The 15,220-nt window shown below is 35.0% G+C and overlaps 1 protein-coding gene and 1 long non-coding RNA gene across 2 annotated transcripts; one reads left to right on the forward strand and one right to left on the reverse strand.

Annotated features, from left to right (window-relative positions):
* Positions 1–5,696: 5,696 nt before the first annotated feature.
* On the forward strand, positions 5,697–8,342 carry LOC135587652 (fructose-bisphosphate aldolase, chloroplastic-like). Its single transcript, XM_065079285.1, has 6 exons — positions 5,697–5,949; positions 6,479–6,748; positions 6,842–6,951; positions 7,027–7,117; positions 7,255–7,524; positions 7,889–8,342. The coding sequence occupies exons 1-6, from the start codon at positions 5,803–5,805 to the stop codon at positions 8,165–8,167; spliced, it is 1,167 nt and encodes a 388-aa protein (XP_064935357.1). The 5' UTR covers positions 5,697–5,802; the 3' UTR covers positions 8,168–8,342.
* Positions 6,590–7,366, reverse strand: LOC135587653 (uncharacterized). Its single transcript, XR_010475938.1, has 2 exons — positions 7,227–7,366; positions 6,590–7,158 (listed from the first exon to the last, which is right to left on the reverse strand). It is a non-coding gene; the product is annotated as an uncharacterized LOC135587653 (long non-coding RNA).
* Positions 8,343–15,220: the final 6,878 nt, after the last annotated feature.

Consider the following 15,220-nt stretch of genomic DNA (forward strand, 5'->3'; position numbering starts at 1 on the left):
GAGAAAATAAATGATGAATGTTTGGTACCAACAATCATAAAGTGATAAATGCCAAAAAAAAAAGGTTAATTTAATATTTGGAATCATGAATGTTTTAGTATCATGCATGAGAGAAATCATGAATGATGCCAAAAAATAGGGTTAATTTAATGTTTGGAATAATGAATGCTTTAGTATTATGCATGAGAGAAATGATGAATGTTTGGTATCATGATCAAAATGTTGATTTAATACATGAAGTGATAAATGCTTAAAATTTTTAATATCTTAGTATCATGTATGATATACTCATAGTGATGATTGATTAGTATCATGCATGAAGTAAGGATGAAATGTAAGGTTTTGAAATTGTGCATGTTTTAATTTGAAACTATAATTATGCACAAACATATTGAAATAAGATTGATACCTTATCCTTGTCATACTTTAAAAATTATTGTAAAGGGAAAAGAATTACAACATTATATTCTTCCCTTCTATTTGACAATGACATAGGGGGAGCAAATTTTGCTAGCTCGCTAGCTAGCTTGCATACTTCAAGACAAAAAAAAAAGTTACTAGTTTGCACATCATAAAGAGAAGCAAAAAACTTGCTAATCTCAAAAGATAGCAAAAATTTTGCCTACTTTCATATGTGTAAAATTTGCCAACTTGCAAATTGCATAGAGAAAGAATTACTAGAAATGCAAAAATACTAGCTTACACGTTTCAAGTAGATGCAAAAACATGCTATTCTGCATATATCAAAAGGTGTAAAAATTTTGTAAAAATTTACTAGCTTGCATGATGATAAATGCAATGATTTAATATTATGTCTAAAAACTTGTTAGTTGCATTTCTCCTTTTTGTTGATGATAAAGGGGGAGAAATTATGATGATGATCATGCATGGAATGATATATAGAAATTTTGATTATGTATGATTTTATGATGATATGTTGCTTGGACTCATAATTATTTCATGATTAAATTTGCCTTGACTTGAATTCAAGGTTCTATCAATATGGCATATTGACAGGGGAGTTAAAGATTAACTCCGTCATCAATTAGTTGTCATCATAAAAAATGAAAAGATTGTTGAATTTTAGATTTTAATGATAAAATCAATTGATAGTGTTTATGATTTGATTTGCATTTTTAGTGATGCAGGAAGCGGAAAGACAATTAAAAGCAGAAAAAATCATGTTGGGCTAGAGTATAACATGTCAAAAGATTGGACATCGAGCCGGAGGATCGATTGACGTATCGGCAGAAAGTTTCAGGCCATGGGTTCAGGCATCGGGCCAATAAGAGCAAAAATTATGCCAAGGAAATTAGAGTTGTGGAGGTCAACTGGTCAATTGGATAATAAGTCGTAAAAGAGGATGATGCGTCGAAGAATCAGACGAAGCATCGATGAACCAATGACATGCCGGACAACATTTGATTCAAGCTTTGTAATAATTATCTAGATCAAAGTAGGTTTTAAGTGTGCAAGATTAACTATGAAAGAATCAAGGCATAAAGCAAAATGAAGTCTCGGAGTCAAGAACGAGATTTCGTTGGGAGTTTGAGAGTTCGTCAGAAGTTCGGATGTTCATCGAAAATTCTACTAGAATTGACCGAGAAGTCCAGGATCTTGCCCAAAAAGCTCATCAGAACTTACCAAGAATATCGTCGTGAAGACTAAGAGCTTGCCGGGAGTCCATTGGAATATTGTTGAGAGATCGTCGGAAGTTCACCGGAAGATCGCTGGAAGCTCGCCGAAAGAAACCTAGACTTATTAGACTTATTTATCTTAGTGTATGCCTTAAAATTCATAGTTAGCACATAATTGGGTTGAATTGGGCCAACTCAATTAGGGGTCAATTGGGTCCAAGTTTGGGTTGTATTAAGCCAAGTGAAAAGACCCAAACAGTGACCTAACAAGTGAAACCGTCATGGTGCAGTCTCCGAGACTGTGTCAAGCAGTGGTACCGCCAGTCTGGGAGGTGGTACCGTTGAGACACATTCTTCAAGAGATTGTCAAGCGGTGCCAGACTGGGTGATGGTAGCACCCAATAACAGGGTGTTAGGCGATAGTACCACTAGACTAGGCGGTAATACCGCCTAGTATCAGTGTTACAGGCGATGGTATCATCAAGACCTGAGAAACCTAGGATGAGACCTTTTTAGGCTCTAAGTTTGAATCAACTTGAGGCCTATAAATACCTCTCTCATCACTGGTTAACAAACACAAGAATTGAGAGCAAAAAATTAGAAAAACACTATTGTAATCTTGTGAGAACTCCTTTCAAGCTCTAAGTGTTAGTCTTATTTAAGAGAGGAGTGAAGGGGGTTATAAAAGTTCTCTCTTGAACCTGCCAAAAGGATAATCGAGTTATAAGGGTAGTTGATCTTCGCTCATTGAAGGAAGATCGTTAATGGATGCTGGTGGCCTCAACGGAAGAGGAATCGATAGAGTGGATGTAGATCATGACGACTGAACCACTATAAATCGGTTTGCATTTCTGTTTTGCTATTTACCTTTATTGCAATCTACTTCACATTGCAAACTAATTTCTTACTCTGGCTACACTCTCGTATGCATTCAAGTTAACACTTTTCGAGATCGGTTTTAATCGTACGAAAAGAGTTTTTGAACTGATGTAATTTTTTCGCTGCACTAATTCATCTCCCCCCCCCCCCCCCCTCTTATTGCCGACTCAATCTTAACAAATCTTACAAGGAAAGTACTTATCATATATGCCCTACAAGAAAAGAACTAACTGTGTATGCTCTACAATAAATGTCCTTAAACCCTAAGGACTCAGGGTACTCCTCCTCCTTTAAAGCGAGAAGTGCATCCCTATCTAATGGCAGTCAAGAAGTTATCGACCAAATGTCTAGCCAGCCTTAGCTATTATAGCCTCAAAAGAGAAAACAGAGGAGAAGAGAAAATGAAGGAATTCTATGAGGTATAACAAGTCCTTCCAACTATAACTTTCTTTCTTAAGTTCCAACAGCCCAGGCTTTGCATTAAGCTCCACCTAGCTACCAAGTTACTGTAATAAGTTACCAAAGTCCACTGTCTATTGTCCAAATCTTAGGAGGAGACTCCGGTAGTAAGAGAGGAGGAAGAGATCCAAAAAATAATAATAATATACAATCTATCGAGAGAAACCAGGTGCGCTCCAAAGATAACCTGTGCCCCTATGTGTCTATTAGTTTCTTTATGTCTTTTTAATTTTATTACTTTTGACCTTGTAGTTAATACTTTAGCTTTACAAGCAAAGAATTTTTTAATTTAATTTTATGATTAATCTTCCTAAGATGATTCTTTTCTCCATCAAGACTTTTATCCAAAATATGATATGGAGTCATCATATTATTGAACCTGAACTAGATCAATTACTTTTTAGTATCACACTAGTCCAAAATATCTCTATAAATATATAAACAGAGTTTATCGATAAAAATCTGATCAAATTTATTGAAAAATATTTAGTCATGTAAGATATATGTATTATAAGCACATAACATATCCGTATGGACAATGTACCAAGTAGACATGCAATCTCTAGCATCACGCTAATCTATTTATTTCAGTAAACAATGGGTCAAACAGAATAGTCTAAAAGATTCATAAACTGCACACAGCTAATTTTTATATCCTGTCTTCTGCTTCCCAATCACCATTTTCTTGATGTATCTAAAGTCTAAAGGTTGATGCTACATGTCACCAATCCTTCCTAAACCTGTGTTGTTTCTTTTACTCGTTACTATATCAAAGGCAATTTGAAGTAGATGGGTTATATAATGAGGAAATTAGGAAAAAGCTGTTTCGATTAATGGAAATTTCAGCATGCATAATTTTCTGCTCCTTTATTTTCTTCTTGCAAACAGTGTTGGAGGTGAATTGAATTGCTCGAGGGGATTTACCACGATCTGTTGATTACTGGATACATCACTTTTTCTTAGTACCCTACAGGTAACATTCAATAGCTTATGAATCTTTTTTCTTTTTTCTTTGATAATAATATATTTTTTTGTATATTAGTTTTTAATAAAAGATAACAAAATCTTATAATGATTCATCTGTGAAGTATGTTTCCAGCTACACTCGACATCACTCCCAGTGGTTCTGACTACAGTATGAGATTTCAAAATTTTGATTTGAAACTCATACAAATCCTTGTTCGGATTGGTACATGCCTTGGTATATAGAGCGTGCAGATATACGATACGTTCGAAATTATAATCTGAAATTAGTATTATTTATATTAAAATTTTATTAATGTGAAATAGGTGACAAATATTTGTCTTTTTAGTTATTTATAAACATGTTTTTTTTTTATCCTTTATAAATTTGAACAATGTCATCAGATGATAACTGATTCATGCATAATTATCATTGTTATGTGTCTGTTGAAAATATGATATATTATTCTTTAGTACCTATGTTAATTGTAGAGCACTTGCATAGTGGTTACCACCCTGTCATCTTTCTGCAAATAGGCATCAAATGGTGGCTGTGTGTCAACTTTCCAACGATATTGAGTGTGTGTGTGTGTGTGACATGTTCTTATCTAAAGGTCAAGTCTTTTGGTAAAAGCATCAATTGGAAGCTAATTACGGCTCTTTGCCATACGGTGAAATAATTGACATGTATATGTTGACTCACTGAGAGAGATGGGCCTAAAGTACCAGTAAACACTTTGCTAATTCTCAAGGAGTGCTGTTCTTAAAAGTTTTTCTTTTCTACCCAGTTACCTTTGTGTAGACTTTGTTAGGATTTGTTGATCCATTGGAAAGCCTTACATAACAGGTCATTGATCTAGACAACTTGTGTTGAGTCTTACATTGTAAGAGTTGTTGAGTGTAAAACTGTGATAATATAGTGGTGGGGTTTGAGATCTCTCAGTTAAACTATCCAAATGTTGCTGGAGCAGAAGAAAAAGGCTGTAGATGATATAGGTGTGTTTCATCATTAATTAAGACACTTGTTTGCTTGAAAATTTTGCATCAGCAGTACAAGGATCAGTCTGGCTACAGGTCCAGCTGTATGTGTGAGAAAAGTGGTAGCTTGGCTGTGCAGGAAAACATTACTTTCCTGTTATGAAGGTTACAGTCCCAGTGATCACATACATAATGAATGCTCAAAATTTGACCTTTCAAATTTGTGTTCAATTAGAAATGAGATATCAACACTTTTTGTTATGTTTAGAGCAACTGTTATCAGTCAGCTTAGGAACAGTGATTAATCCTTGTGCCACAATTCTGATACTGATTCTCATTCACACTCTCTCTTCAGCAAAAGGAACAGGGAACTTGGGACAGCAGCAATCTTCTGCCACACAGAATTCTTGATGATCCATCCCTTAATTTTCTGAGATTGGAAAGATAGCTAACCATAAAATTTGTGTGGTGTTGACGTGCAGAAGAAAGGTGCATCACCACCACACAAACTTGCACATTCATTGCACTATTTTCAAGATGTATTTGTAGTCAGAATGACGTTGAAATAGATGAACAGTAGCAAGAATGATAAGGTGCTCAAAAAATCTGAGAGCGAGACAAAGCAAATCCTTCCAAGGAAAACAGCACCATGATTGGAACAATAAAAGAACTGTGCAGCTATCTGAGCATCTACCACCCGGCTAATACCTAAATCCACCATTCAAATCTTAAAGCCAACCTCCACCTCACATCTTCTATCCTGTCCTTGATTCATTTGCTCACTACCTTAATTTAAAAGATACACAGCCATTCCCCTCACCCTTCAGCAGAAAACTCAGTGTTCAAGGAGAGCAAAGCTTAAGGCCAATACCTTGTTCCTCTGCAGATGGCCTCAGCTGCTCTCCTGAAGTCTTCTTTCCTTCCCAAGAGATCTGAATGGCACACTACACGGAAATCATCAACCCCTCAGCCGACGGTCATCGCTTTCAGCGTTCGTGCTGGCGCCTACTCCGACGAGCTTGTCAAGACAGCAGTATGCACCTACGTTATTATTATTAAGTTCTTCATAGACAAAGTAGGAGTCTCTGTATGTTAGGACCTAACTATCCACATATCAAATGCAACTTTGAGGCTATATTTTAGTTGTTCTCATTATGATCTAAAAACTAAGTTGCTCATCTGATAATTTGTGAATGTATATCAGATATATTCACCAAAAAAAATTTAGCCATCAGAAAAAAACATGAAAATCAACATATGAGGTCAGTCATATCAGCTGCTTGATGACACTAAAAGGGCAGACAGCAATAGATGATTCTAATAACAATCCTTCTCAAGTCAGATGTACTAAAACGACAGCTTTTTTAGTAATTCGAGAGATTCTTCGTTTTGGTTCAGTATTCAATCCACACCCAACCAATCATGGTCTTATATTTGATATGCTGATGGAAAATCCATATACAAGTCTGGTCTGTAGCAACTGAGATCAAGATTCAGCACCCTTGCACACAATGGAAGACGAAAGATTAAACAGTTCTCACGGTATAAATTGCTGCATGCAGAAAAGTATTGCGTCACCAGGTAGAGGAATACTGGCCATGGATGAATCCAACGCTACCTGCGGGAAAAGACTCGCAACGATCGGGCTGGAGAACACCGAGGCGAACCGACAAGCTTACAGGACCCTCCTTGTCTCAGCACCTGGTCTGGGTCAGTACATCTCCGGAGCAATCCTGTTCGAGGAAACTCTTTATCAGTCGACCACAGATGGTAAGAAGATGGTTGATGTTCTTACTCAACAGAACATAATGCCAGGGATCAAGGTCGACAAGGTAATCGCTTAAATCATGTGCCAATGCTCCTGTGACGTCGTCTGCTAGGAGATGGGCAGGGCTGTGTTTGACGCCATGTTGTCTTTTCCTCAGGGTTTAGTGCCACTCACTGGCTCAAATGACGAATCATGGTGCCAAGGACTGGACGGCCTGGCATCGCGATGCGCAGCATACTATCAACAGGGTGCCCGCTTTGCTAAATGGTAGAATTCACTTCATAAGTTGCAGGAACCTTCCCCGTGCATGTTCTCAGAGGACTTACATCAAACACATTGCAGGCGTACAGTGGTCAGCATTCCAAATGGCCCATCGGCTCTTGCAGTCAAGGAAGCTGCCTGGGGCTTGGCTCGATACGCTGCCATCGCACAAGTACACACACTCGGTTCCTTGTGTTGTTTCTTCATCTTATACTGCTAAATCATTGGATTATGTATATGAGAAGATATGGGGACATGGGGGCTAAAAGAACTAAGCTGACCTCAAGTTCTCTTCTAATGGGTTTGCAGGACAATGGGTTGGTGCCGATTGTGGAGCCAGAAATCCTGCTTGACGGAGACCACGGAATCGAGAGGACCTTCGAGGTTGCACAGAAAGTATGGGCTGAGGTCTTCTTCTACCTGGCCGAGAACAATGTCATGTTCGAAGGAATCCTCCTGAAGCCGAGCATGGTGACCCCGGGCGCTGAGTGCCCAGAGAAAGCCACACCAAAGCAAGTTGCTGAGTACACCTTGAAGCTTCTGCACAGAAGAATCCCACCTGCTGTTCCTGGCATCATGGTATTAACATACATTTGCTTCTCTTGTTGAAGTGACAGCAAGAAATCCAAAGAACATAAAACCAAAAAAAAAAAGAAAAATCAAGAAAATTAATAATAGAATATAAATGGAAGAGATAATTAAAAAAAAAAAAAGAAAACCCAAATCCAATCAACCTCAAAGTTTTTCGTTGATAGAGATAAGGGAAATTCCAAACACCTTCAAAATATATTTCTTTTATGTCACCTCAATATCCTCTTGTCTTTGATTCATTATCCTAAAAATAAATACTCTCCAAATAATATATTTTCGATTAAGATACTAAAAAGTAATTATTGATTTTAATAAATACTCATGTGCTTCTGATTGATTGCTGTGATAACAGTTTCTTTCCGGAGGCCAGTCGGAGGTGGAGGCAACCTTCAACCTGAACGCCATGAACCAAGGCCCCAACCCATGGCACGTCTCCTTCTCCTACGCCAGAGCGCTACAGAACACCTGCCTCAAGACATGGGGAGGGAGGCCGGAGAACGTAAAGGCCGCGCAAGATGCTCTTCTCTTCCGGGCCAAGGCCAACTCGCTCGCGCAGCTCGGAAAGTATACAGGCGAGGGTGAGTCTGCAGAGGCTACAAAGGGGATGTTTGTCAAGGGCTACACATACTGACAGCCCCCATCGAAGCATGGCGTTTCCATGGATCCTGTGGTTTTGAATACTACTGCCTAATGCGATGTAGGAGATGATCGATACAGCTGAATACTTCAAACATGTTTTGGATCGTTAAGTTTGTATAAGACTGTGCCATGATTGGATACAAGCTGTTTAGCTGCGCTTGTTACAAGCTTTGTGCCAAATAACTTTTCCCTTTCCACTAAGTGCATGAAAACCATAACGAAGGAAGAAAACTGATTACGATTCAGAAAAGGGTGAGTAGATACAAAAGGAAATTGTTGTAAAAGATAGGATTTTACTAACTAAACTTGGTATCTTTTGAAAAAGATATGGATCAAAGTTATTAATATGGTTTGAACGTTTTTGTTTCCAACCTTAATTTTAGTGATGGCTAGTTGTTTAATTTTTTGAAGATTTCTATTGTAATCCCTTCTTGCTTATTTACAAAAGAAGTGTAATATTCACGGCCCTTTTTATCATTGACAACTCCTTAAAAAATAATAAAATATTATGTTACTATTTATAATCTTAATATTATTGATTTTATTTTATTTTTCCCTTAACCCTTTGTTTCATCCTTGCTATCAATGTCACTCCTTGCCAACGCCATCTTCGTAATCCTACTTGTGAATGTTGCTCGTCGCCTCCTTTGACACCTCTCTTTCGCTATTGACATTGTTGACATGCGCACAATGACTTCACAATATTCATCGCCTCCTCTGACACCTCTCTTTCGCTATTGACATTGTTGACATGGGCACAATGACCTCACAATGCCACTTACTATCTCTTTGCTTACTACTAATGCCGCTCATTATTGTCGGCAATGCCATTCGACCTAGCTCATCACATCCTCAATGTCCTTATCCAAGAAGGAAGAAGGAGAAGGAGGAGAAGAAAGAAGAAAATAGTATTTATGTCCATTTACAAAAAGATAATTTAAAATTTTAAAATAGGTTTGTAAATAGCAAAAAAGGATTACAAATTGTTATCAGTATAGTTTAAATATTTTTGTTTGAAAACTTAATTTTAGTGATGGTGAGTCATTTAATTTTTTGAAGTTTTCTATTAACAATCCCCTTCTTGCTATTTGCAATCTCATTTTAAGAATTTTTAATATTTTCAAGACATCCCTCAATAAATAGATGTAAATATCTTTAACTTATCACTTAATTTCAATAAGCTCTTCCAACTCTGATATAACCCCTTTTTATATTATTGTTCTTCTTTTTTTTCTCTTAATTGTCAAAGCATATTTAATTATCGGTGATACAAAATGATAGAATAAAAATAGATAATCAAAGAGGAAGAGGTGAGAAATATTTATTTACATTTATAGATTGATTTAATATCTTTAGGATTTAAGATATTAGTTATAAGTCTAAAAGATGATATTTCGAGCATTTCTAGAACAAGTTAGAGGATATCATTTTTTGGGTTAGTCTGTATCAAACCAAAAGATGTCATATTTGGAATTGACAATAGCAATATCGAATTGTTTTAATCAATACTACGGATATGAAAGCTTGAGCATAGGTTTATCTGAGATATGTGATATCATTTAATATATATTCTTTAAAACTGTTCAACCAACGATTCAACCCAACACAAAATTTTGTGCTGATGGAGATTCTGTTTAATAAGTTTGACATGGATAAGATTTAAATGTAGTGCCTGTATCATCAAAAATATTTTTATCAATCTTACTGCATTCTTAATACTAATTTCACCTTAATATGTCTGCATGTATTGTAATATAGGGATGAATATGAATTACCTAAAATGATACATAAGTAAGATCATAAGATCAACGATGACAATTTGATGGTGTATTGGCCCAAGCCATGATCACCGATTGGGTTTAGTCATTTTTAATTGGAGACTAAAATGAATTCAAATTTTGGAGTATAATTTTCTAAAACCGAATCGAGTCAAAGCGAAATAATATCACATATTCCACCTCATCCGATCCTTATCCAACGCGTCCATTCAAAATTATCCTCGGTAATTTTATATAAATTTTTTTTATCGTATATTGTAAATATAAGTAAAATATACGCCAATGATATTACAATAAACTTACATCATTTAATCATGTTGGGACGAGATAGGAAAAATCAATGAGATATGAAGATTTTTACTCACTTTGAGAGTTGTCCTAATTAACCAAAGCTGAAAAATAGTCTCCCTCCTACCCGTTATCATACATAAAGATCTTTAATTAAGAGCAATAACTGTAATTATATAAAAATAATCAAAACCTATTTACAATTATTTGAGAAAGAGAAAAGCTCTCACTCCCAATTCATACCAGTGAACTGAAAATGGATATGATCATATTCCATATATTTGAATAAAATATTATCATAGGAGGGTAAATCTAATTTGTGAGTGATAAACTTTCCTTTTTGAGGAGTATGAAAATCAAAATATTACAAGTGCTAATCATTAGAAATAATTTTTTGAAAAAAATATGTGAAATTCAACTATAATGGATAATTCTTTGTAAGTCCCGTACATTTTGTAAGTCATTTCGAAAAAAACAATGACTTATTAATAAAAAATATTTTTTATTTTTTTAAAAATCTTGAATCACTAAGTCAATATGGACATGGATATGATCCAAATATATGGATATATAATATTCTAATATGAACAAGTTTAAATGCACAAAATTGGTTCAACCAATTCATAAACTCATTTGATAATTAATAAAATTATGAAAAAAAAGGACAATTGCCCTAGAAAATTCAATAAGGTAATTCTGATTGCTTTAGCTATGGTAAACTCTTATTATAGCTCATTAAAGACCCCGTTAGGTTATTCTAATGCATTTTTGGCCTATAAAGATAGCATTTCATTCCCCTTTCATCTTCATTCCACTTGACTGAGAACTATAGGGTGAGTAGGGCTAGTAAACCTTGAATTGAGAATGAATAAGCTGCTGACCCCTTAATAAGAGTACTTTGCTTCTTGCCCTTGCTTGTTCAAACACCAAAGCTAACTTTGGCTTCTCTTTTGAAACTCAACTCACTAAAGTGCAATAACTTTTTGAACTCAACTCACTAACGCACCCACTCAAGTAAGCTTGTTTGCTTGCTATTTAGATATCTTTTTCTCCACACTAAGGTAAAACTCTTTTTTAGACTATAAATAACATTAGTGCCCCGAGTAAGCATTAGCACTTTGGTTTGCACCCTTGTCAATACTGAATTTTATCTCTCTTATGTAAAATAGAAAATAGTAGACTTACTCTGAAACTCGAATAAGCGTTAGCATCCTGTAGTAGAGTTTCATTATTAGTTTGACCTTTGTGCGCTTGCTTGTTCACATATGATAAAAAAAAAAACTAACAAAACACTTAAACTCATTTATTAAATCCAACATGGTTAATATAGAATCAAGAGTAAAAACACTATTATTACTTGAGCAAAACTCACAACACTAGGCTTCGAAACTCATGTTAGCACTAAGGAAACAAGAAAAGAATTAAGCTAGCCTACTAATATAGAAGAAATTGAATAAGTTCAGTATAGGAGTGTTGTCTATAATATCAAATCTTTTCAAATGCTCAATTAATGGTTAAGGAAAGAATCAAGTATCGGCTTTAAAGTGCAGTGTACTGAATATGATGAGTCTCTATGGCTTACTCTTAGAGCTCGCAGGTTGGATGGAGTATGCACTCCCTTACTATTTTTTCAATTGCAAACTCCTCTCTGCCTTATTTTGGGAACATCTTTCTCTTTTTCCATACGACCAAAGGTTACTTCAGCAGACACTGCACTAGCTCCGAAAACTCCAAAAGCATTAGCACAACTAATATAAAAAATAATCAAAGAATCTCACTCGCAAATATAATTTATCAAAGAATCGCAGTCACATCAAAGAATATCACTCTTATAAGTGTGTAACCGGAGTATTTTACCACTTATTTGCCCCGTTGCTTTTTCTTGTTTCACTACTCTAAAATTCTTCTTTAGCATGATATACTTTCAGTATTCTCTCTCCTATAATGTAATATATTAACCTTACTACAACTTTGCTCTATCTAAAAATACTGCCTGCTTACTCCTTATTCCTTACTCCAATAAGTGTTAGCATGTTGTTTGTTTACTCTAAACCTAAAAAGACCTATGTGCTTTGTCAAGCATCTGAACTATAAGGCATTGCTGTTCTTCAAAGATGCTTTAGTTTACTCGATCGATTGACTAAACATTTTGGATGCTAAATTTTGAAGGCTTGTATCCCTGGGGCTACCTTAACTTCGATAATGGATGATGTTGCTTACTCCCTTGCTAGTTCTTGCTCCGTAGCTTGTTGAATACAAGATAGGCACCCAATAGCCCTTGCTTATTCTATCTGTGTACTAACGCACAACTCAACTCGCATTAGCACAACGGGAACGTTGCTTGTTCTCTAAAGAATTGAAGAGAGCTACCTTACTATAGAAGAACGTAAACTCACAGCACAATTTCTATGAGAACGTAACCTAACTGTAGACTTGTTCACTTGTTTGGTTTGTTCTTTACTTTTCCGCTTTAGTTTTATCTCTCTTGATACAACTAAGTAAAACAACGTCATGATGGGATATAAAGAAGAACAAACTTTATATATGAACAACTACAAGCAGACGGTAACACAAGGTAGAATTAAATAAAAATCATAATCAAATATGACATCAAGATTTATGTGGAAATCCCCTCCAACATGAAGGGTAAAAATCACAGGACAAACTAAAGATAATTCATTATAAGAATAATAAATATATAAATTTTAAAGTTTTTTGTCCAAAACTCAAGTAATAATCTCAAGAGAATAATTAGGATATAAAGATTATATCACTATACACAATATCTAAATTCTCTCTAAATAATCACAGCAAGAATCTACTATAGATCTGAGCTAACATGAGATTAGAACATTGCTTGGATGATTGAGAATAGTTTTTCTGCGTTGTTCTTATCTTCTTCCATTTTCTTTTCTTGTTTTTCTATCTTTTTTTCCTCTTTTTTGAATCAAGTTGCTATTGTAGTTTTCTACCTTTGCTGTTGTAGGTTTCTATCTTATTGTTGTAGTTTTTCTTCCCAATTTTTTACAGCCACCACTGATACTAGGAATATTAACAGATCCACTAAGAGTTTTTATCCTCAAATGACCACCATTTGTATAAACACAGTCTAAGGCTTACATTTTTCTAGATAAAATAGAACTAGCAAATGAAACTCTATGTTGTTTACTAGTTAAACAATTAATACAAGGGTTCAGATGTGTACCTCTAAGATTTGAAAATATCTCTCTCTTTGAAAGAACTTGCAGTCGCTTCTCGCTCATATATCCTAGTCACCTATGCCACAACTCCATGCTGAAGTATTTCTCCATAGCATTCAACTGCTCACTATAAGCTTTGGCATGCAACCTATATAAGGTGTAACATTTTTTTCTACTAGCTAGAACAAAAGAATCCTTATTGAGCTTCCATTGCCGTATGTGAAATATGTTATTATAGTCTTCATCAGCTAACCTTCCAACTAAAATTAAATTCAGTCTTAAGTCAATCATATGTCTCACATCCTTAAGCATCAACTTGCAGCCAAGATTGATCTTTATGCGGATATCACTCATATCAATTATGTTTGTTGTACCATAGTTGCCCATTTTGATAATACCAAAATTTTCAAACCTATAAGTAGCAAAAAACTCCCTTCGTGGTGTAGCATGATAAGAAGCACCTGTATTAATCACTCACTCAAAATATTAACATACATAAAAAAAAAATATAATCAAAAGGAGATAAAATCAAATAATCATCACTTTGCACTGTAGTTGTGGTATTATCTTTTGACTCTGAAGACTCTACTTCTTTTCCCTTTTTTTGTTCTTTTTAGGTTGCTTACATTGGTTCTTGTAATGTTTTCTCTCACCATAGTTATAACAAATAATATCTTTTCTTGATCTTGACTTGCTTCTACCCATGCGTGAACTATTTCTATTTTTAGACTTTGATCTTCCTTTGTTCTCTGAGATAAGTGCCTGCGAATCATTCTGAGATATTACTAAATTTTTTCTTCTCAACTCCTCATTCAACAAACTACTTGTTACTTGACTTATGGTGGCAATACCACATGACACAAAATTACTAAGGGAAACCACCAGTGTCTCCCAAATTTCTAGCAAAGAACTGAGAAGTAACAATGCCTACAACTAATCGTCAAGAGATATTTTCATAGAGGATAACTAGTTAGTAATACTCTGTATTTTATTCAAATGCTTAGTAATAGAAGCACCCTCTTTATTTTTCAGGTTCACAAGTTTTTTGATCAAGAAAACTTTGTTGCAATTTGTTTTTCTTTCATAGAGACCTTCCAACTTTTTTCAAAGAGAATATGTAGAACTTTCAATAGAAATATGGTGAAAAACACTATCATCAAGCCACTATCGAATAAACCCGACTGTTTTTCGATCTAACATCTTTCACTCATCATCTGTCATAGTTGCGGGCTTTGCACTATCCCCTATAAAGGTCTATACAAATCTTTAAAATATAAAAGATCTTTCATTCTTGGCTTCCATATTATCCAATTGTTTCCATTCAAGTTAATCATGCGAGAAACACTATCGACCTCTATGTTCGAACATAAAAAATTAAATCACTAAAACCTTGTTCTGATACCAGTTGATAAGATATAAAGAAGAACAAACTTTGTATACGAATAAATACAAGCATGTCATAACACACAATAAAATTAAATAGAAATCATAATAAAATATGACACCAAGATTTACATAAAAAATCCTCTAACGTGAAGGGTAAAAACCACAAGGCAAACCAAAGATAATCCACTATAATAATAATAAATATATAAATCTCAAAGTCTTTTACCCAAAATCTAAGTAACAATCTAAGAGAACAACTAAGATACAAAGATTACGTCACTATGCACAATATTCAAATTCTCCCCAAGTAATCACAACAAGAATCTACTATAGATCTGATCTAACCTAAGATGAGAATACTGCTTGGATGATTAAGAATAATCTCTCTGCATT

The sequence above is a fragment of the Musa acuminata genome, chromosome BXJ1-8, assembly GCF_036884655.1.
Source record: "Musa acuminata AAA Group cultivar baxijiao chromosome BXJ1-8, Cavendish_Baxijiao_AAA, whole genome shotgun sequence".
NCBI classification, from domain to species: domain Eukaryota; kingdom Viridiplantae; phylum Streptophyta; class Magnoliopsida; order Zingiberales; family Musaceae; genus Musa; species Musa acuminata.